At 42.5% G+C, this 20,665-nt stretch overlaps 1 protein-coding gene across 4 annotated transcripts in view; it reads left to right on the top strand.

Annotated features, from left to right (window-relative positions):
- The window catches only part of SDK1 (sidekick cell adhesion molecule 1), a 378,509-nt gene that overhangs the window by 242,309 nt on the left and 115,535 nt on the right, over nucleotides 1–20,665 (top strand). For all 4 annotated transcript variants that reach the window (XM_085074532.1, XM_085074531.1, XM_085074533.1 and 1 more), the window contains 7 exons: nucleotides 1,037–1,153; nucleotides 1,385–1,552; nucleotides 3,350–3,452; nucleotides 4,544–4,720; nucleotides 12,649–12,785; nucleotides 19,388–19,535; nucleotides 20,380–20,520. In XM_085074532.1, coding sequence (XP_084930658.1) covers nucleotides 1,037–1,153; nucleotides 1,385–1,552; nucleotides 3,350–3,452; nucleotides 4,544–4,720; nucleotides 12,649–12,785; nucleotides 19,388–19,535; nucleotides 20,380–20,520 — 991 coding nt within the window. The remainder of the gene's footprint in view (nucleotides 1–1,036; nucleotides 1,154–1,384; nucleotides 1,553–3,349; nucleotides 3,453–4,543; nucleotides 4,721–12,648; nucleotides 12,786–19,387; nucleotides 19,536–20,379; nucleotides 20,521–20,665) is intronic.

The following is a 20,665-nucleotide window of genomic DNA, read 5'->3' as shown; positions in this document are numbered from 1 at the left end:
CAAATGTAGCTTCCCCACCTGTAAGGAGACCCAAAATGCCCCTGTGGGAAAAGCTCTCCATGACATCAGGTGAAATCCCCTATCTCACACAGCAAAAAGAGATCTCAGTGAATAGACAAAAACCAGAAAAAATTAATCATGAAATACTTTCATCTTTCTTTCAGATTTCCATTCTAATGTAATTCTTTTCTGAAGCTGAGCTATTGCTTCATGATTGTGCATGCTATCATTTTATTTGCCTTTGTCTGCAACTGGATTTAGTTGGGGAAAAGGAAGAAAGTTCAAGTTAAATGTCTTTTTTGGCCAAAAAGTCAGATTAAATGGTTTTGTTAATAAAGTGCATGCTTCTCTATGGAAGAATTACAAATCCTTGTAGTCTCTTTTTAAAGTGATTATTAACAGTAATTTCTGTAATGTTAAACTTCTCTTCAGGAAGCTGATTTTTAGCCCAAGAGCAGTTTGCACATACTGACCAGAATTCCTACTGGCCTCAGAAAATAAATCAGCCCCAGTTCAATATAGATCTAGGAAACTGCATGAAAAAAACTGTCATAAAATGCGACTGGGGGAAAATAAGAGAGGAAGAAACTTAGAAAATGTCTTGGATAAGGCTCAGGTTCTAAATTCTTTTGGCTGACATTTAAGTTTCAAAGTTAATGCCTTTCTCAAGTTGCTTTTCATCTTAAAGAACTCTGTTATGAAGATGAAGGAAAATAGTTTTGTTTATCTAGATTTCTCAAGTTCCCCCCAAACACTCATTTTGAGCTTTATCTTCCTTTTTCTTTAACCCAACTTACTTGCACAGGTACAAGAACTGATAGATTTTTATTTTCTGTGTAGGTAATAAACAGGATTAGACAATTCCTGGGAGATGAATAAGGAAAGGTTACAGTCACTGCTGAAAGGTTTTCATGTCTTACTGTCATGTCCTTCGTTGTGATCAGCTCTATAAAAGTGGATATAAAGCAGTCCACGATAATAGTTAAAGGATCTTAGAGAGCTGAGGCGTTGAGTTTGTTTGAATTTGTGATTGCAGACATTAAGCCAGCCTTCATCCAGCCCCCCGAGGACACCACGGTCACCGAGGGCATGACTGCAGTGCTCACCTGTGAGGTCTCAGGGGCTCCACGACCTGCCATCTCCTGGAAGAAAGGTAGCCAGTTTTTAACTCACAGAAAAGCTGCAATCCGCATTTCCCTGCCCATTCCTGAGATCCTGCAGATTCACTCAGTGCTATTTCCCCCTCTCCCTGCTCCGTGAGCAGCAGCTTTGCTATGGGGCTGTCACGAGCAGGATGTCCCAGCCTGGAAGAGCTGGAATTGCACTTCCTAATCCCTGAACCCACCTGACACTGATCCTGCTGCTTTTCCCCTGTGTGTTTCAGGAGAGCAGATCCTGGCCAGTGGCTCAGTGCAGATCCCTCGCTTCGTTCTTCTCGAGTCTGGAGGGCTCCAGATAACTCCCGTGTTCCTGCAGGATGCTGGCAATTACACTTGCTGTGCAGTCAACTCTGAAGGAGCTCTGAATGCTTTTGTGATGCTGACAGTGTGGAGTAAGGATAATGCTTTGTTTAAAGTCTAACTTTAATCAAGTATTAATCAGTTTTTGTTGTACGCTCAGGAAATTTTCATAAGTAATTATGCTTTTCTCATTAATAGAGATACTTGTATGATTTAATAGGAATAATGTGTCTATTTTAGGAAGCCTATCACAAATACCCTTTTTGTTTGGAAAATTATGCATATAAATCTCTCATTTTGTGAAAGGAAGCAGATTTAAATAGAGCCTCAATCACAATTAGTTTTACTCAGGTTTTGCTTTAGCGTCTCACATTGCAAGTCAGAACTTTTAACTGGTAGGTTTGGCTGTTTGCAGGTGGTTTTTGCCTCCAGGAATCTGCAGGCAGCACAGACCAGGCTGTGCTGGAACTGAGGCCGTGGCCACAGTTACAACAGATAGGATTTTCCTCATGCTTTTGTATTTTTTGTGGCCTTGAGTGCTGTTGGAAGCCAAACCAAAGCACAGCAGATTCCAGCTAATCCCTCATGCTACAGACTGGTGTGGGACAGGGCATACTATAAAATTGTTTTGTCATTCACCCTTTTCCCTTGATCTCTATATTTTTTATTTCTTCTTTTGGGGAAGAGAGTCTGATCTAAGAGGTTCACCTGTGTTACTCCTAAGTGAGTTGAAGTGTAACGTGGTTTTTGCTACTCAGGGTGCAAAATATTTGTGAATGACAGAAGAAAACAAAACTGTTTATGTCATGTTCATGTCTTATTGACAATGTAGAGTGGGTAGAAATACCAGGATGCTCTAAACTGAATGATATTCAGGTGTATGGATCAAGTAAAGGAGATCCTTCCTATTAATTCTCAAAGCTGTGGTTCTTACATCTATTAAAGATACTTCCTGTTCATTGTGCTGCATTGGAGGAAGGAAAGAAAATGAATATAACCTAATGTTTGTGTGGCAACAGCCCCATTGTAAAGCCAGAAGTCATACCCAGGTACATCAGGAGTAATGCTAGAAATTCCATGCTATTAGAGTCAGCTTTTGATTTTGCTGCTGGTCCTTTCCTGTGCATATGTGAGATACCTCAGTAGGTGCTGATTATCTCTGTAGGGGTTTGGGACTTATTAACATTATCCACATATCTTCCACGCTCATCCTGGTTGTCTCCCTGCCTCAGCTGATGCTCTGTGCTGCTGCTCCTGTGTGTGACAATAACGGGGATCTTTCACACCAGATCTGGTTGCTGTAGTTACAGCAATTATTGTGTTCTGAGGCTCCATGAGGGGCTTGAATAAGGATGTTCTGAAACATTTGAGTAAACAACATATCTTTCTTATGTGGAAGATTTTTCTTACAGAAGCTCCTCATATGTCCTGGTTTTGATGAGATTTTAGGGCACCATTTAAATTTACCTCTTTCTCTGTATTTTTCAAGTGCATTCTTCTTTGCACAGATTTTCTTTGGTCACATTTGTGGTTTTGCTGCCCCAAACAGTGTGACTCGTTTCCCAACTCAGTGTTTGTTTCCATTCATTTCCAACACACCACAAACATTCTCATTAGGACTTCAGGGAGTTGCCACAGCCACTGTGACAAGCCAAGGAGAGTTCAGAGAGCTCTAACATTGTTCTCCTCAGGGCTCAACTCTTGCCCTGTGCTGCTGTGCCTCTCTGCACCCCACAGCATGTCACCAGTGTCGCCTGTGTCACCAGGACTTCAGAGGCTCCAAGAGCAGTGTCCTGCTCGCTTTGAATGACAAAAGCTCGGCTGTTGCTCTCGCAGTGAATCTCAAAAGGCTCTAATTTCACCTGAGCTGTGCCTTGTGCTCCTTTCAGACCGCACTGCCATTGTGTGCCCTCCCGAGGACAGCACGGTGATCAAAGGCACCACTGCCACCCTGCGCTGCCAGGCCACTCACGACCCCAGAATTTCAATCAGGTTGGTGCTGCCACTTCTCATCTGTGTGGTTTATCCCAGCTTCATTTGATAAGCCGTGTGGATAGCATTCAGTGGAAAGTTTCAGGACCCCAGATTTTCACACCAAACCCCTGATTACTGCATTATGAGGTTGTACACTGTATCATTAATCATATAAATCCCATCTTCCATTTCAGCCTTATGTATTATTTACAATGAGCTATGTTCCACTTCATGACTTCAATATAGCCTTCCATGATTTTACTGTCAAGGTTAATACACTATCAATAAAACCAACTTGTCAGAGGCTGATACTTAATGAGAGTAAAAGCCAAAGAGAAGGAATAGGATTGCAGAAGTGTTTACTCTGGGGTGCATAAAAGCCACACCAGAGATGCCCATGTTTCTGGAAACAACTCAATAACTTGTGCTCACAATCTGCTTTAACTGTGTAAAGAAAACCAGAATTTGTCCGGACTAATAAAATTCACATTAGAGCATTTAGAAGAAGCTCAAAACTTGCAAACAAATTTGCCATGAAAATTAATGTAGTCTGAAAGCAACACAAATGAAATAAAATGCAAGGAAGAGCTTGGAGAGTGCTTAAAGGGTGAACTGCAGAAAGAACTTTGGAAAGAGAAATAAGGGTATAAAAATTTTGGTCAGAAGGAGGAAATTGGGAGTCTGTGAGCTCTCCACACCTCTGTGGTGTGTTGGGGGTGTGTTTTTGATAGGTGAGCTCTGGCAAACCTGCAACAAGTTCCTGGTGATGGCAATCCAGTGTTACAGAGCCTTGGCAGAGCTGGGCAAACACCCACCATTAACTGCAGAGCTAACATCCTAGTGGGGGTGAACCTAAGAACTTGGGCATTTATGAGTACTTCATCTTTTCCATGTAAAATATATAACACCTTGGATGGAATTACATTTTTCATTCTGATCACTTGATCTGAAAACTTGAATTTGCAAAAGGCACTGCTCCTGGAAGTAGCTGCAGGGGCCTGTGGTTTTTAACATGTGATGACAGCAGGTGATGCCTTCCAGCAGAGTTAAAATAAATCCATTCTGATGTTCCTATGAGCAATCAATAACTGAACCATTGTAACACTCAGGTACCTTTGGAAGAAGGACAGTGTTGTGATAAACCCATCCAGCAGCTCCAGGATCTCAGTGGAGCAGGATGGAACCCTGGTGATCAGCCAGACGTGGTCAGGGGACATCGGGGATTACACCTGCGAGGTCATTTCTTCTGGAGGAAACGACTCCAGAACGGCTCGGCTGGAAGTGATGTGAGTAACCCAACTTACCCATTCACTGCTCTGGGTTTTAGCCACCCTCAGCCATTTTTCTAGCATTTAATTCTTGGTGGTCTGGAGACTCAGCAGCTCTGATTTTTGGTGTGGGGTTTTATTTTTTTTTAGGGGGAATTAGGCCTGGTTCATTGCTAATGAAACTGCCTTGAAATGCTCTGGGCTGATAATGGCTGAGCTTGCTCTGAGCAGGAGTTTTGACCAGAGACTTCAAGTCCCTTTAAACCTGGATCCTTCTAGCACCCCACACTGTAGGGCTTTCCCATAAAGCCCAGGTGCTGTGCTGTGATGCCAAGGTTTGAAAACAAGAAACTGTTTTCTTCCTTTTAGTATTTTTTCTTTGTTAAACATTTATCAGAATAGCTGGTCCCAGGATGGGCATTGCTTACTCTTGCATTCTCTTTAGACATCATTTTTCTGGAAAAAAAATATTTTTATGTATGACTTTCTTTATTCCTATGGATCTTTAAAAATAAAAACCAAGAAAATGTTTAAAGTGCCATTCAGTTCTGGAAAAGGATTATAAAAATGTCATTACAGGGTTCCATATTTTTCTATTTTTGTCATTCCACTGGGGTGAAGTGCACTTCCATTTTATTTTTATCACTAAAAGCAACAGCTGTGGGTTTGGTACATGTGTGGAGCAGATCAAATGAAAAGAAAAAAAACCAAAAAGAAGGTAATGTTTTATGTAGAGTTATTTATTTATTTATTTCCTCGAGTAGTGCCGCACGCTTTAATTTAACTAAAATTGCATCTGTTTCTGCTGGTCATGCCTGATGTCTCTGAGAAGATGGCAGTTGTGTGGTTGGCAGTGTAATGAGTTCACCTCTGAGATTTGCTGTGCAGAGGGCTGTTTGATACAGCATTATTCTGACAGTGCCAAGGCTCCATCAGATGCCCATTTTCCGGGAGCGGTCATACATTCTTTTTCTAATTAAGCGCTCCTCAGCTCTCCTCCCGGAGTGCGTTTTACTGCTGGTTGGGATCCAAGAGCAGAAGACAATTCAGAATATATTGCTGCTCCATAACCATGCTCACTGTGCTCTGAGGCGGTGTTTGAATGGAGGGCAGAAAATCATGGAGTAAAGACTGAAAAGGACATTAAAGCTTGGACTTTGAAACAAAGCCATGAATATGTGCTAAATGCTTCAGCAGCAGGATGGTTCCTAATGCTGAGTGGCAAAAGCTGCCCTGTGCAGCACAGGGGATGGATTTACTTGCAGTTCCCCACTGACCACTGAGGAACTTCTTTTATGGTCCATAAAATCTGTGTGAGAAACTGGTTGGGAGAGGCTCATCCTGTGTGCACTGCTGAGGCACCCCAGCTGTTCCAGCTGTGCTGGCTGGCTCTCCATGCAGCAGGACTGGTTCTTAATCTGCATCTCTGCTTCCTCTGATGTTCTTTGCTGATTGCCCATCACCTGTTTTTCCTGGAGGAATGAAAGAAATCTATCAGACCCACTCTTTCAGAGGAGTCGAGTAGCTGATAAGTCACTCAATAATACCTTGAGTTGTGACATTTCATTTCAAAGCAGGGCTGCAGGTAGTGCAATACTGCCAAAGAACATTGCATTTCCTTGCAGCTTTCATCATTATCCTTTGGCTCAGCAGCACAGATCTGCGAGGAAGAGAGATACATGATACAACAGGAGTGAAATGAAGAAGAAAATATGTGGAAAGAAAACGTCTGAAGTAAAGCTTAAATTAAATTCCAGCTTGTATGGGGATGACAGATCTATAACATTCCCTGTTCTCCCCGATAATTCCCTCGTGCAGAGCATTAACAAACAGGGCATGCACGTTGCTGTCGATGAGCACTCACACTTCAGTGCCTTGAGTAGCTCTAATGTCAGACAAATGTTCAAAGGAGGCCTCTCAACCAATTACAGACTGCAGCAGTCACCAGTGGATAATATTGTAGCCCACACAGCCTTGCCTGAGTACTCCCATTGTCTCCCCACCTTTATTCCCCCCAAAAACCAGCGTGTTCCTCCTCTACCTCTGTGCCCATCGAGAGGAATTTCCAAAGGCAAAAATAAGTTTGTTGCTGATTTCTGTTCAAACTAATTCAATTGAAAACTGTTGACCTTCAGGGTGACCTTCAGTTATTTAATCTCTGAGTGGTCCAGTTTTCTAATCTCCGAAAAGAAGGACAGAAAATTCCTTCTTCCTTCCCCCCCTTGCTGGAAGTCAAATTTGGGGGAAAAGGTGGAGTTCCTTGCTGGAAGAACCTGCAGTGATAGCACAGCACAGACACATTGGTGGTGCAGGCAGGATGGATCATCTTCCTCAGCATGAAAGAAGAAATAAAATATTTGCAAAGGAAAGCCAGAAAACTAATGAAGAACTTGCTAAAGTGCAGCCAAAGGTTACCTTGCTCATCAATTTTGCGCTGATGGTACTTGGGCAGAGAAACTAATTGCTAGTCAAGATACTCTATTCATTCATTTGTCTTCCCTCTAAATGTGTTTATTCTTCATGTACATCACTTGATTTGATTTGCACGAGGTAAAACATTTGCGAGTGATGTTTCTCTTCTGCAAGAGATAGATTTTAATTTTACACTGATTTTTCCTCCTAGTAGAGTTTCTCAACTGCATATCAGAAACATTTGCAGGTCTTTTGGTGATGAGCCCCCAAGTCCTCCCAAGTCATAGGGTTTGATCCTGAAAGTAATTGCATGTTATGAAACATCCCAGCTTCATTTAGCTCACTTTTATAGTCCTGTAAATGCCACCCTGAAATACATACAGTGGAAAAAAAAGGCTTCTTCCTAAAGCTGCATAAGCTGAGTTATCACAATGTATCTCTCACCTGATGGGAAACTGTGCTGATTCCAGCTCAAAGTATCCTGAGGATTCTCAGAATGTATAAAATATGCAGAATTACCACTCTCTGTGCCTGGTGATACCCAGTGCTCAATATCAGCCTGTCTGCAGCCCATGCTAGAGCATCTCTTTGTTGTATGAATGTGACTGAAAAGTATGGTAATGCTGCATTGTTGGGGAAATCAAAGCCCTCTACAAGCCTCTGTTATGTCACAACATATAGTAAAATCTTTTAGGCTCTTTTTCTATGCAAAAATATGGGAAGGACAATGTAATACAAAAATAGGCAATTTATTCCTGGCAGCAAGTTCATCTTCTTTCAGTTCCCTTTCATCAGAGAAAGAACTATTATTGTTCTGTCTCCTTCAAAAGCAGGAGAGGGGAACTAACCACTTATAACAAACCCCAGTGGGTTGCCAGGAATGTACAGCATTGCCTTTGTCAGCCATCTATACATGAATTTGGATACCCTTTTTACTGAAGTATTTATAATTGCTGCTTCTTCCAATTTCTTCCCAATATATACCATGAAAAAATTATTGCAAAAATTAAAATCAGTATGACCAGTGCAGGGTAAGAGATAAAAATGAGTCCCATTACAAACAGAACTTGATACAGATCCCATATCCCTAGGTCCCAATAGCCCATCTCTTCTCCTTTCTTCAGGGAGTGAAAGCAGGAAGAATGTCAAACTTGAAAATATATTATTCCTTCCTCACTGGAAAGAAGGCTTCTATTTATTTTTCCGAGCTCTCTATTGAGATGTCATCCAAGAAGCAAGGTTCACTGCAGAATCTAAGTGCACTTGATACTCAAAGGAGAAATATCGCCCAGAAATGCAGTCGGAAATAAATGCCATTGTGCCTGTTTGTCATTGAAGGGAGAGCAGGAATGTAGGTGGTTTCAGCAAAAAGAAAGCATAAAATTCAAGTCCCTTTCCCAAGTCATCTGTGGATTTCAGCAAATTGAAATGGGAAATAAATCTGTGCACTCTGGAACTCGGCAACCGTTTAATTCCAAAAATTCACCTTGTTACAGACCTGTGAGAGACAAAGAGCCTCAAACCCCAGGGCTGCCTCTCACCAGTTCTCCCTGTGTTTATAAATTGGAGAGGAATCTGCTGCAAGAGAAGCTGCAAAGTCCTGAGCAACAGTTGCCACGTTTGTTAATTGAAACCATTACAAACTTTCAGCAGCAGAGCCATCAGGGCTGAGTGCTCCTTGCCTCCTGCCTCAGCCTGTGCTGTTATCGGCTGCGGCAGATGAACCACCTGCTCCTGAGCAGACCTTGCCTGGTGGACCTGACTGAGGAAATCGGTTATGAAACAGGAGCAGGGCTTTTCATAAACTGACAAGAAAACTTGTTTAATCTCCTGTGCCTTTTTAGTAATCCCCTCTTCAGTCACAGTCTCTCTAATTACCTGCTGTTGGAGCATTTTTCTCAGAAGTCTCTCCAAACCGTGTCTGGTTTATTTTCCTCAGCAAATAGTCTGCTTTTAGCTAATTTTATAAAATGCTCCCTGTGTTTGCTGAGTGAATTTTTCAGCTGCCCTCTGGCAGTGATGAGCTGACTCAAAACATTAGGGTTTCTGTTTTGAGCATGTATCATCTGCAACTGGCTAATATTTCTCTCCCAGACTGTCACAATGACTTCATGTTCTTTTCTTGCAATGCACTATTTTAATTGCTTTGTCAGAGTTCCCTCAGGTCACCTTGGTGGCAATGCCATTAACCCTGGGCTTATCTATCAATTACAGATTTTAAAGTGTCCATGGACGTATTTTTTGCTATCACACAAAGCAAGTTATGGAAAACTTGCCTCCGTGCAGTTCTTCAGCATTAGAAGTGTGAGGTTTTAAGATACTCTGTATTGAAAATCTTCCATGTATTTCCTGTTTGGGGCTTCAGTGAACAAAAGAAAGATAATGATGCTGGAATTAGACTTTCAGTGTCTGATCAAGGATGCTATGGTCCTAAACTTCATCCACTTTCTTGGTGCATCAGAAGCTGACCAGTTCTACTCTGATGTCCTTCTCACCCTGAAAAATGCTTGAAATTAGAATTCCCCGCAATAATTTCTTGGGTGTTAGAAGCAAGGAAAAGTAATCCTCTTAAAGGAGAAATAGAAGCCATGATCTCTTTGGGGAACGTGAATATTCATGATGGTGGTACAGGTCTCATTTATCATCCCTTCCACGGGGTCTGTGGTAGCAAATGAGAAGGAGACAAAGTGTAAGTGCTTGCTAAAGTAGAAATTACTACTTATTAATCTCTGCTTTTGTATACTACAACGAGAGAGATGCACTCCTGTGCTGAAACGTCTTTGTGGCTTTAAATATTTATTTCTGTCCAGGTGTGTTTCTCAGGCACTTGTTCTGCCTGCCTCAGGGGGTTTAAATCTGCGAGCTCCATCTGCTGCTGTTCAGCGTGGACACGTTTGGGTGAAGGCTGAGATGTTTGTGGATTGGGTGTCCTGGGTGGAGGCAGCAGCTCGTGCTGCTCAATCTCTGTCTGAGCACAAAGTGCCATTTCCTCCATGCTGCTGCTGATTATCCTTGTCAGTCTGAGGGAATAATCAACTCAACCCAAATCCTAAGCAAACAGAACCCCAGGTTTTAATTTGGTTTGTGCATTACAGAACAGGGGAAAGCGGATGCCCCCTCTTCTTCTAAGCTCTTCTGAGTCTTGTACACTTGGAAGGGAAAAGAGACTGAGCTTTGAGTCTTTCTTAGTCGTGTGGCCTCTGTCATCAAGTGAGCTATTAATTGAGCCTCTCTAATATATGGGAGATCAAGATAGTAAATGCACACCTTGAAAATACCCTTTATACACGCCAGCAGTGCTCATTTAGTGTGTAGAAAAGCAGTTACATGGGATAATCTGCTGTGAGCTCAGCCATTCCTCCCACATTGCTGCTGCTGTGACCATCCTCTTCCAGAAGGAGCTGGAGCCACAGCCCAACGCTGAGCTCTTCCCCACAGGGACTGGTGATGGATGAAGGGGGGACTGGGACTTGTGTGAGCCATGTAGCAGCAAGACGTTTCACTCTTCCCTTCGGTAATTACCTTTGCCAGCTTAATCACAAAAACTTTTCCAACCAGCTTGCTTAGGACACAATGATAAATTGTGGTGGAGGTTTAATGTTTATTATAATTTAATGTTTCATTCAAAATTAAGCAGCACACTCCTGTAGTCCCTGGGTAAATGGCCATACTTTACACCCCCACACTTTTTAGTGACAGCCACACTCTGTCTCTCAGGTCAGCTGCCCTCCTGCTATGTTCCCAAGTCCCCCTCTTCCCTCAACTTGTTTATCCAGCATTTCACAGTGTTGTGTTCAAAATCTGCCTCCTTTGAGCCCACAAGTGCTTGTTGCTGTGCCTGATGTTTGTTTTCCCCCAAAAGTGGCCACGTCTGAGCTGTCAGTGCATGTCCAGATATGAGTGAGAACACTCAACTTAAACTCCTCACCACCAAGGCATCTCAAGCTAGCAATTTAATGAAGTTGAGATCTGAATCACACCCCGAGGTGTCATTCCATGTTTACTACAGAAAGAGCCTGGGGTCACTGTGCTGCTAATTTGGTTATGAGTTTAAAGCCAAATGAGACGAGACAAGGCTTTGAGTCTCAGGTTTAGCCTTAGGAAATATCAACCCCTCTTGCCTGGAGAGAGGTGGGAAGGGAAGTGCCTTCTGCTTCTGGTGCCTCATTAGCTGTGTGTTTTTCTTGCCACTCTTCGGCTCTTCCAGCAATATTTTTTTTTTATTTTTTGGTGCTAACTCCGCAGTGTGTATCCGTCAGAAACGCGTAAACAAAAGCATTCACAGCTTTAACAGAAAAATAATAAAACTATTGTCTGGCTCTCCATATGTTCCTCAATCTTCCAGTAGAAACAGAAATCCAGGACATATTTATTGTTCTGGCTTGGAGCCAGAGCCTGTATTTACTTTTGTGAGTGGCTGAGGAGTTGCGGTTTTTAAATAACTCTGAGCCTTCAGTGGCAAAATACATCACAAGCAGGAATTACTGCGTTTTTAATTTAAGCACTGAGTGCCCTCATGGCTCTCTGCTCTGGCCTGAGCTGCACAAGGGTCACCCTCAGCCTTCCTGGGGAGGAGGGCAGATTGAATGGGTAAAAACCCTCCTTGCTTTTCCTTCATTCTGAAATCCTCGTCCTCCTTAGGAGCCAGGATGATAAGGGACAGAAATCATGCTCAAGTATTATGCTGAGGGGCTTTTATCTCTAAAACACATCAGCATTTAAGGGTTGCAGCAGAATTTAGCGTTCTCACTTCACCACGCAGCTCCCACTTTCAGCCAATGGGTACAAAAGAAATGTTTTCCCACAAATTTCCTTTATGTGGAGAAATCACACGTTTTAATTGAGCTGCTGTTTTATTTTTGTTTTTTTTAAATGTTTCATTTTGTGTTTCCACGGGGTTTCTGCGGGCATTTTTCACTGCATTTTCTGGTTGGGTGCTTCCAAAAATATCGTTATTATAGGGAGGAAGGATTCTACCCATGACAGGATAAGCCTGAATCCGTGAGTAAATCAAGCTGTTCTGTAGCCTAAGAATACATATGGTAATTTTGATTAGTAGCTCTGTGTGGATAGTGTCAATGTCTTCTGCTTCCTTGAGTATGAAAAATTCCATGTTAAATCATATCTCCCATGTGTTTTACTGTTTATACATATCACTGCTGTCACATTGCAGGACATCATTGTGAGAAGGGAGAAAAACTGAGAGAGGAAATTTATTGACCAACTTGCTCAGTCAAAACCAGGTTGAAAATTAGCTTTTCTCCACATTCAGCAACATGTCCATTAGCTGTTCTAAGCATCAGCCTTGGGACTTTCAGCCCAATTTTTTTTCCCCCTATATAGGATAAAATTGCCAAGAATTCCAAGATGTCTTTCATTTATTTAATTGTACAATAGCCGCTGGTGGTTTTATATCCATCATCACACAGGGCTGATGTCGCCTGCCTTTAGCCGCCTGTAAGACTGTAGCTGAACAAAATGTAGATTAATTTTTTGTGCTGTTTTTTTTTTTTTTTCTCCTTTTTCCTTCCCAGTGAGCTGCCTCACTCCCCTCAGAACCTCGTGGCCACGCTGAACTCGTCCTACAGCCGCAGCGTGGTGCTCTCCTGGGTGCGTCCCTTCGACGGCAACAGCCCCGTGCTCTACTACGTGGTGGAGCTCTCTGAGAACAGTAAGTCAAATCCACTTCAGCCTCTTGTTGTTCTTAATTATTCCTTCAGGCTCACCTCTTTCCAGAGCTGCTGCAGTTTGCTGGAGAGGAGCACGAAGCTGGGTTTACACTCAGCTGTTTGCACGCTGGAAGAGTGAAATGACAAAGAAGGCTGAGGTGGAGGGATTATTTTACAGGAAACAGTTCCACCTCCAGTGTTGCCAGCCAGACTTGAGGCAAACAGCTCATTCCTCAGCAGCAGTCAGTCTGTTCCTTCCCATGGCTTTGTCTCCAGTTTCATGGATTTCTTGGTGCATTCAGAGCCACAGTTTCACCTAGAAGACGCAGGCAGGGTGGTAATACAAGGAACTGATGGTCTGTCAGTGGAACGAGCAGGGATGTCAATAGCAGCTGCTGTCTTACCTCTCTGTGGGCTCATATATTTCCTCTGCCTTCTCTAGATTACCATTTTACACCCTTCCTTCAGGCAGGTAGTTGAGTATGCTTGAGTGCAATCCAAATATCTGCCTTCACGGGTTACAAAGCTGGGCTTTGGGGATTGCCACGTCCCACAGTTTTATCATGCTCTACACCAGATCCTCCGTGGCTCTGCCTGCAAGGTTATTCAGGGACATTGCTAATGCCTCTTTAGGAGTTGATGGAAAGATGAGGTTATATGGAAATCGGTCACCTTGGCAATACTTTCTAATCTCTATCACCCTAGGAGCTGGAAATCCAAGCTGAACAATTGATTCTTGATGAAAAAATTAAGAGCATCACTTTTTGTGACATGTGGAAATTAGTCACTGCATAACTGAATGTGAAACAGTTCTGATTTCTGATTATCTGGAGAGCAGCAGTTTGTTTTGCCACACAGAGAGCTCGGGAGGAAACTTGTGCTTCAGATCACATACAAGCCTTTTGCTTTGCAGGCTGGAGTGCATAACTGCTCAGATGTGGAGCTCCCAGAACCGATGATCTTGACAACTGTTGAGCAAAGTGCAGGTTTCTAATCCTAGCAGAAATCCGAAGTCATGCCCAGGACTGCTGTCCTTAAAATAGTTCTTTTCAAGCAGAGGCTCCTGATCTTTTTGTAACAAATGAATGAGAAAATGCAGGATCCTGCACTCACACCCCCCTCTACCTTTTTATCACCATCTTCCTTTTTATTTTCACTCTTCTCCTTCCCTCCCATAACTACAGGCCAGTAGCTGCCTTTTCCTTTTTCCTCCCCTGATTTTTACCCAAGGACATTACCCTTGTGTTGCTTGCTTCCCAGTGGCTTTGACAATGACAAGTTAGTCAAGTCCCAGTCTGGGAACACCCTGCAAGGCTCTAGAGCTGTATTTACACAGAGACAGCACAGAGATGGCAGAATATGGGCACTTGGGTCCTGCATCAAATGGGAAATGTCACTAAAAGAAGAGGCAGTTCATTCAATGCCAGGAGCATCATGGAATTGTTTCAGTTGGAAAGGACCTTAAAGATCATCTCATTCCATCATCTTTCTTGTGTCATGGACAAGTTTGGAAGTCCTTCAAGTCCTTTCTACCAAGGATGCTTTGCAGTTGTATAGGAGTGGGGTAGATGTGCCATCATTTTAGAATTAATTCACTGAAATTTGTGGAAGGCTCAGCCAAAATCAACAATAGTTCTTTGGAAAGCATGCAAACAGTCCCTGAGAACACCACAGGATCCTGTGAACCACTGCTCTCTCCATGAGAGATCCAATAATTTTAGCTGATGGCTTTGCAATCTGCCACTGAGAGGATCTCTTCCAAATCAGAGGTCTCTGTCCTGCAGCAGCTCAAAGCTGCAAAAGCCAAACACAGACCAGGTTTGCTGTGACCTGAGCATCTTAACTCTCAGATATATTCCAGATCTTGCTGTCCTTTACATTTTGGGCTTTATGTACTTTGCTTTTATGTGCAATGTGTAAAAGGTTGCCCACAGAAGTAGGACAGAGAGGAATCTGAGCCCTTGGATATTCCACTGTTGCTGTGCTATTCCATATATTCCTGCTCATCTTTCCAGTGCCAGCAGTACAGCAATGTCAACAGTGACTTTGGTTTGGAGCACTGACTGTAATGTCTGCACGCTGTCACTGTCTTCTTTAGGTTTTTATTTTCCTGAGGGGTTTGTTTTTCAGAGTTACTTTGATCTCAGCGGTGTGTGGTTAATATTTAGCTTCTCCAGACCTACTCCTCTGGAAACCACCACCCTCCCTTTGTTCCCACCCATCCCAAGCACTGGTTGGGAATGAAGCTGGCATTTGATATCATGGAGGTACAGCTTGGTCTGACATGACTGTGCAGAAACTCTCTTTGCTTTTCAAAGACAATTTCCTTTTGGGTTTTCTGCTGCAGAAGGAGTGACTGTCAGGGAGGCAGGGAACACCCTGCTCAAGCTCTGCCTCTGTCATCAATTTAATTTGATATTGAGCAATTAGCCTCCCATCCCAATCCCCATTCCCTTTCAAACATGAAGGAGGGACGTCAGAATTATGATTTATTTTCCAGTTAGCAAAGCTGCCCAGAATATTTTGTTCTTAGTTCTGCAGAGTTTGAATGTTTGGTGTTTGAATGTTTTGGTTCCAGGTGCTGGAATGTAGTCTTGTTTTGTTGCTATTTTTTAGCTGTTTTGTTCTGGATAATGCTCACCTAGCTTTAGGATCCATGGTAGGTTTTGAAGCACGTACCATAAATGAATACAAAACAGAGAAATAGCTGAAGAGGGTTCAAAATAACGAGTATAAATTTCAGGGGTTTAATTAGCAGCTGCATTAGAGGGAGGCGTGTCACTCCACCTGGCATGGATTAGAACTCCTTTTCATTAATATCAATTCAGTAAAGAGATACAAAAACCTTATTTTAATTAGAGGAGAAAAACAGTGGCAGATCGTGCACATAAATTGCTGGGAATATGAATGACTATAGCCACCTAATTTTTAAAATTAATGTATTTGGCACAATGCAATAATTTTCAAATTACAAGTATTCACAGTAGACTGTGTCTGTGGGTGACTTGAGACATATGGCCTTAAACATTTGGGGGCAAATTTATAATCTAATTTGAAAAACACAGTTCCAAGGAAACACAGTCATTAAGTATTCCTGCCCACACAGAGCCAAGAATGTGAACCTTGATTTGAAATAGGATTTTCAAATAAATAGTACCATGCATTGCTGTCATTTGCACTAATATAATTTTGGATGTTTCATGACCTGTTTAGCCCCATTGCAATTTACCTCAGAATTCCAATGAAATGTCTTCATGGAGTTAGGTGGGGAGATGCTTATTTTATTCCAAAGAGGTTTAGACTGAAGGAATTAATCAAAAGAATATTCTCAATAGTCTTTTAACTGAAGAAATGAATTAAGACTTATAGAATTCTGCTGAGGACAATTAAGATAAAAGCCCATTTTTGTTTTATTGTATTCTGGGATATCTGTGCTGTGTAAGGTAATGATATAACTCAGATTCATCACATTGTGCCAATGAGGAGATAATAAAAGCTCCTGTGGAAAGCATCTCTACACGTTTAACTGAAAGCTATGAATTGTCATCCTGAATTTGGTAGGAATATTCAGATGGCAAATACTGAACTCATTGATAAATCTTTGCAAAAATCAAAGTAAAACTGTGTTGTTCACTATGATTGTGACTCAGATATGATAATGTTAAAAGGTACTTTTTCTCAGGTCGCTGGTGGACCTTCTATAAGTCCTACCAGACAAAAGATGAACCATTTTGCTTTCATTTGGATTTTTTGCAATATCATATTGCTACAGAGGTTTGGAAGATGAATTCAGTGAACTCCAGCAGTACAGCAAATTCCAATGCTGCCATCTATGCCATCTATGCAAAACCCCCTGGAGAAGGAAAGAGCTGAAAATATGCTCCAAACCTGCAAAAATCAGCTTTCTGCAGTAGATCTAATCTGTGATATCAAATTAGAAATGATTTTTGAGGAATTTGCAAGTAATGCATGAACTGTAGGGTAGACAGGGAAATAGAGAAGAAATGCCTCTTGGCACATAACCAGAGTTACTGAAAGCATCACAAATGTGTCCAAAAATTCACTATGGAAAGAAAAACATAATTTCTAAAACCCCAAAATGACACTGTAAACCAGAGAACAGCCTGTGAGATTCTTCATTTCCAATAAATGAACTTGGAGAGGCAATCAGAGTTGATTCAGAATGCCCAATATTTGTAAGATGACAGGCAGCTCAACATGGAAGTTGCTCAGAGAGTGGCAATTACAGGGGAAGAGCAGCAGAGCCCACAGTCTGTTCTGGGCAGTTTAAGTCAAATGAAGGATTAGCAGAGTCTCTTCAGTCTAACAGAGACTTATTTAATAGTTTGACCTGGCAAGTCTTCTGTCACCATGGAATTTGTCCAGGCTTCCTGGGACAGGTGAGTGACAGCCATCCCTGGAGGAGAGGAGAGGAGGTGTTGAAAATTTTATGGCACCTTTCCCTTGTCAGAATTGCTCTTCTCCACAGTAAAACAAGCTTCTGCACAGTCCTGGGGTTGGTTGTGTATCTAAAGAGGGGAGATCCATTTTTTGAAGTGTTTTGTTTATTGATTGTCAAAAAAAAAAGGACTTGACATTTAAATTTTAAAGATACTCTGCACACTGAGTGTATCCAGTGCTCCAGGAGTGAGCAAATGCTCCTCAAACCACCCTCCTCTCTGAATCAGAGTGCCCAGGAGATGAATAGGCTTCGTTTATATTAGTTTCCAATTTAATCCCTCTTCCTGCCAGATCTTTTATCTTCCACCAGGAGAGGAAAAAGAATTAATAAAGTATTCTACAGATGCAGCATATAAACAGAGCGAAGCCCCAAGGTGCTGAGGAGATTAATAGGGCCTGTTGTTGAATCAAACTGCTCACTACATTGAGCTGCTTGGGTTAAGCACTCTCAGGTGGTGTTTACCCTGGCAGTAAACAAATTAAATGCTCCAGGAAATGGACCACTGCCCAAGGAGCTCATACCAGGGTATTTCACTCCCCTCTTGGTGTCTGCTCTTCCATTTTCCTCAGGAAGTTCCTTCAGGCAGTGCACTAGGTCAGCCATACCTGAGCTTCAGCTTTCCTTGATTTGTCACTGTGCACTGTGGCTGTAACAAGGCTGTTGGGAAGTCTCAAGGGAAGCCTGTGAGAATTCAGAAGGAACTAGGGTGCAAAAAACTCCCAAGCAATGTTTTTCTGGATGGCACAGGTGTGCTTCCTCTAAGGGCTCTCTAAAAGAAATTCATTGTTCAGCTAAGATAAATTGGCATCGAGATCTTGCAGCCAAAGTGGCTGTTGGTAAATCAACAATTGGCAAAGACAGAACTTGACTGCTGTGCAAATGTCCCTCTCCAGCATTCCCACTATTCTGCTGTGTCAGTTTTCCTGTTAAAAAAGACTTTATTCTGGCAAGGCCCTTACTGGAATAAATACATTTGGAGTAATTTGAAGATGCAGTGTTTATAGCCCAACTGGCATCACACCCTTGAGGACTTAAACTTGCTAAGGAATCTGCCAGAAAAGCACAAAATTAGTGGCTTCTGTCTTGGTGTGAAGTTTAGCAGCCTTCCACGTTTGGGACATCTCATCTTCATTTTCAGGCAGACGTTGGGGTGACCTGCCAGGAGCCACGATGCACTTCTGATGAGCAACATGCACAGAAAACGCTGCCAAAATCTACAGCGAGCTCCTCAGCAATTTCCAGAAGTGTTAGTGATTTTGAGCAGGGAGCATGAAAACAGCTGGTATTATTTAAAAACTGAACAAATCTTCAAATTGGCTGATTCGGTTGCTGTACTGTTGCAACACAGACCAAATGTCACCTCTCCCTGACTATTTCAGTCATGACTTCAGGGGGAATATGTGACACCAGGCTATGGAGAGAAGTAGTCAGAATATTTAATTTTCAACATGTTTCATTTCTGACCTCTTTGAAAACTTGTAAATGCAATTTGGGCATCAGAGGAGCTCGGAATGGCAAGAATGTGAACTGACAGTGAGGGGTTTCTAGTGCTGCCAGGGCTGTTCCTACCAGGGAATCTTCCTAGGACAATTAGATTCCATGCTGAATATTATCACTAGGAAAAAAAAAATTGCAGACACGTAGAATCAGCAGCAGAAGCTTTCTCAGGTCTTGCAGCAAAGGGCTGATTTGGCAGAGAGAGTCACGCTTCTACACCTGCTTGCAAGCTGGGTAGGAAGATATTCCAAACTGACTGTGAATTTCATTAGAATCCTTCCACCAGAGCCACTCATGGGTGTGGTGGTGTGATGGCCTGCCAAACAGATGGGTTGTGAAATACACAGCCCATCTGTCTTTATCATGCTTGTTTCCTCTTTTATTAAAATGTTAATGAATATAGTTTTTATTTATTATGCCATGACATGTGCAGCATCACTTTCCAGTAGACAAATGTGCAATCTGCATAACCGTGTGGGCTGACAGGAAGGTTTCTTCTGCTGAAAAGAAACTTCTTCCCAAAGTTCCTCTGAGGGAAACAAGCACAAAGAGCTCTGAGCAATCAGAGGCGTTTTCTCACTTCTGCAGGGCTTTTGACAAGCACTTTCAACTTCTTTTTTTTTCCCATGCTAATTTTTCCCCCAGATTCTCCCTGGAAGGTTCACCTGTCAAACCTTGACCCGAAGATGACTGGTGTCACTGTGAGTGGTCTCACTCCAGCCAGGACCTACCAGTTCAGGGTGTGTGCAGTGAACCAGGTGGGAAAGGGACGCTACAGCACTGAGACCAGCAGGTAATGACACTCAGTGTCTGTGTGCTGAGGGACAGCAGCCTTGGGAGGGAAAAAATGCTGATTGGGAAGGAAGGAATGAAATAATCTTCTGCACGATGATTGGGAGATGGAGAAGTTGCCATTTCTCTGCATCTGGAGAGTTCTCTGCAGCTGGCAGGAATTGGTGATGATGGCATTTTGGGGATGCAGATCAGCACATCATGGCAGAGGTGTCCTCATACTTCCAGAGTATCAGTTGAGCAGAATCTTGGGAATAATATTTTGCTCTTGTGCTAAGGCCCAGCAGTTAGCCCGGGCAGGAGCACAGCACTCACCCTGTCATGGCAGTGTCACTTCTGCAGTTCACCCAGATGTGACAGAGAAGGATGGCTTCATCATACTGTGTTTCAAATGCATCCCCCTTCTTCTGTGAACCAAAGCTTGCTGCGAGCTTGAATTGCAGAACAGCTGAACTCTAAATGGCTTTTTCAAAATGTAGGAGTTTGATATGAAAAATATTGAAAGAGCTGAAAGAAACAATTTGGAAGGAGTCACAGACACTGGACCTGAGCTCTTACTCATTCAGGCTTGTAATCTTTTTAAAGAGTTGTAGCAGCCTGGGTGATTCTGAGAGAATAGGGTTACCTCGGCTGTCTGTCTTGTTGCTTGCTTAACTGATTTCCTATTATGTTGATTTGTTGTAACTATTTCATGCATGTCTTCAGCAGTTTGATCAGCATTATATTTCTTTCTAGTCATCAGACTGTGATAAAAGAAGGTGGTTCACTTGGAGTGGATACAGGAAATGGAGTGTTATTTATCATTTCTTTCAACCCCCATGTCCATCACATTCTTTTGTACTTAGGTTGATGCTGCCTGAGGAGCCCCCCAGTGCCCCCCCTAAAAACATCGTGGCCAGTGGGAGAACCAATCAGTCCATCATGGTGCAGTGGCAGCCTCCTCCTGAGAGTGAGCACAACGGAGTTCTTCATGGCTACATCCTCAGGTAAATCCTTCCCTAACCTGGAAAACCCAGAGATAAGCCCAGGTGTGCACAAGGGAGTTCAAATGATGTGACTTACAAGTGTAATAAAAGCTGTGTCTAACTGAATTAAAGATATTAATCATTGCTTGCAAGTGCTGAGGCTGCC

Source organism: Lichenostomus cassidix, chromosome 14 (genome assembly GCF_008360975.1).
Source record: "Lichenostomus cassidix isolate B80296 chromosome 14, HeHo_3.0, whole genome shotgun sequence".
In the NCBI taxonomy this organism is placed as follows: Eukaryota; Metazoa; Chordata; class Aves; order Passeriformes; family Meliphagidae; genus Lichenostomus; species Lichenostomus cassidix.
Note: the sequence above shows the minus strand (reverse complement) of the source record. Positions and strands in the feature narration are given on the sequence as shown.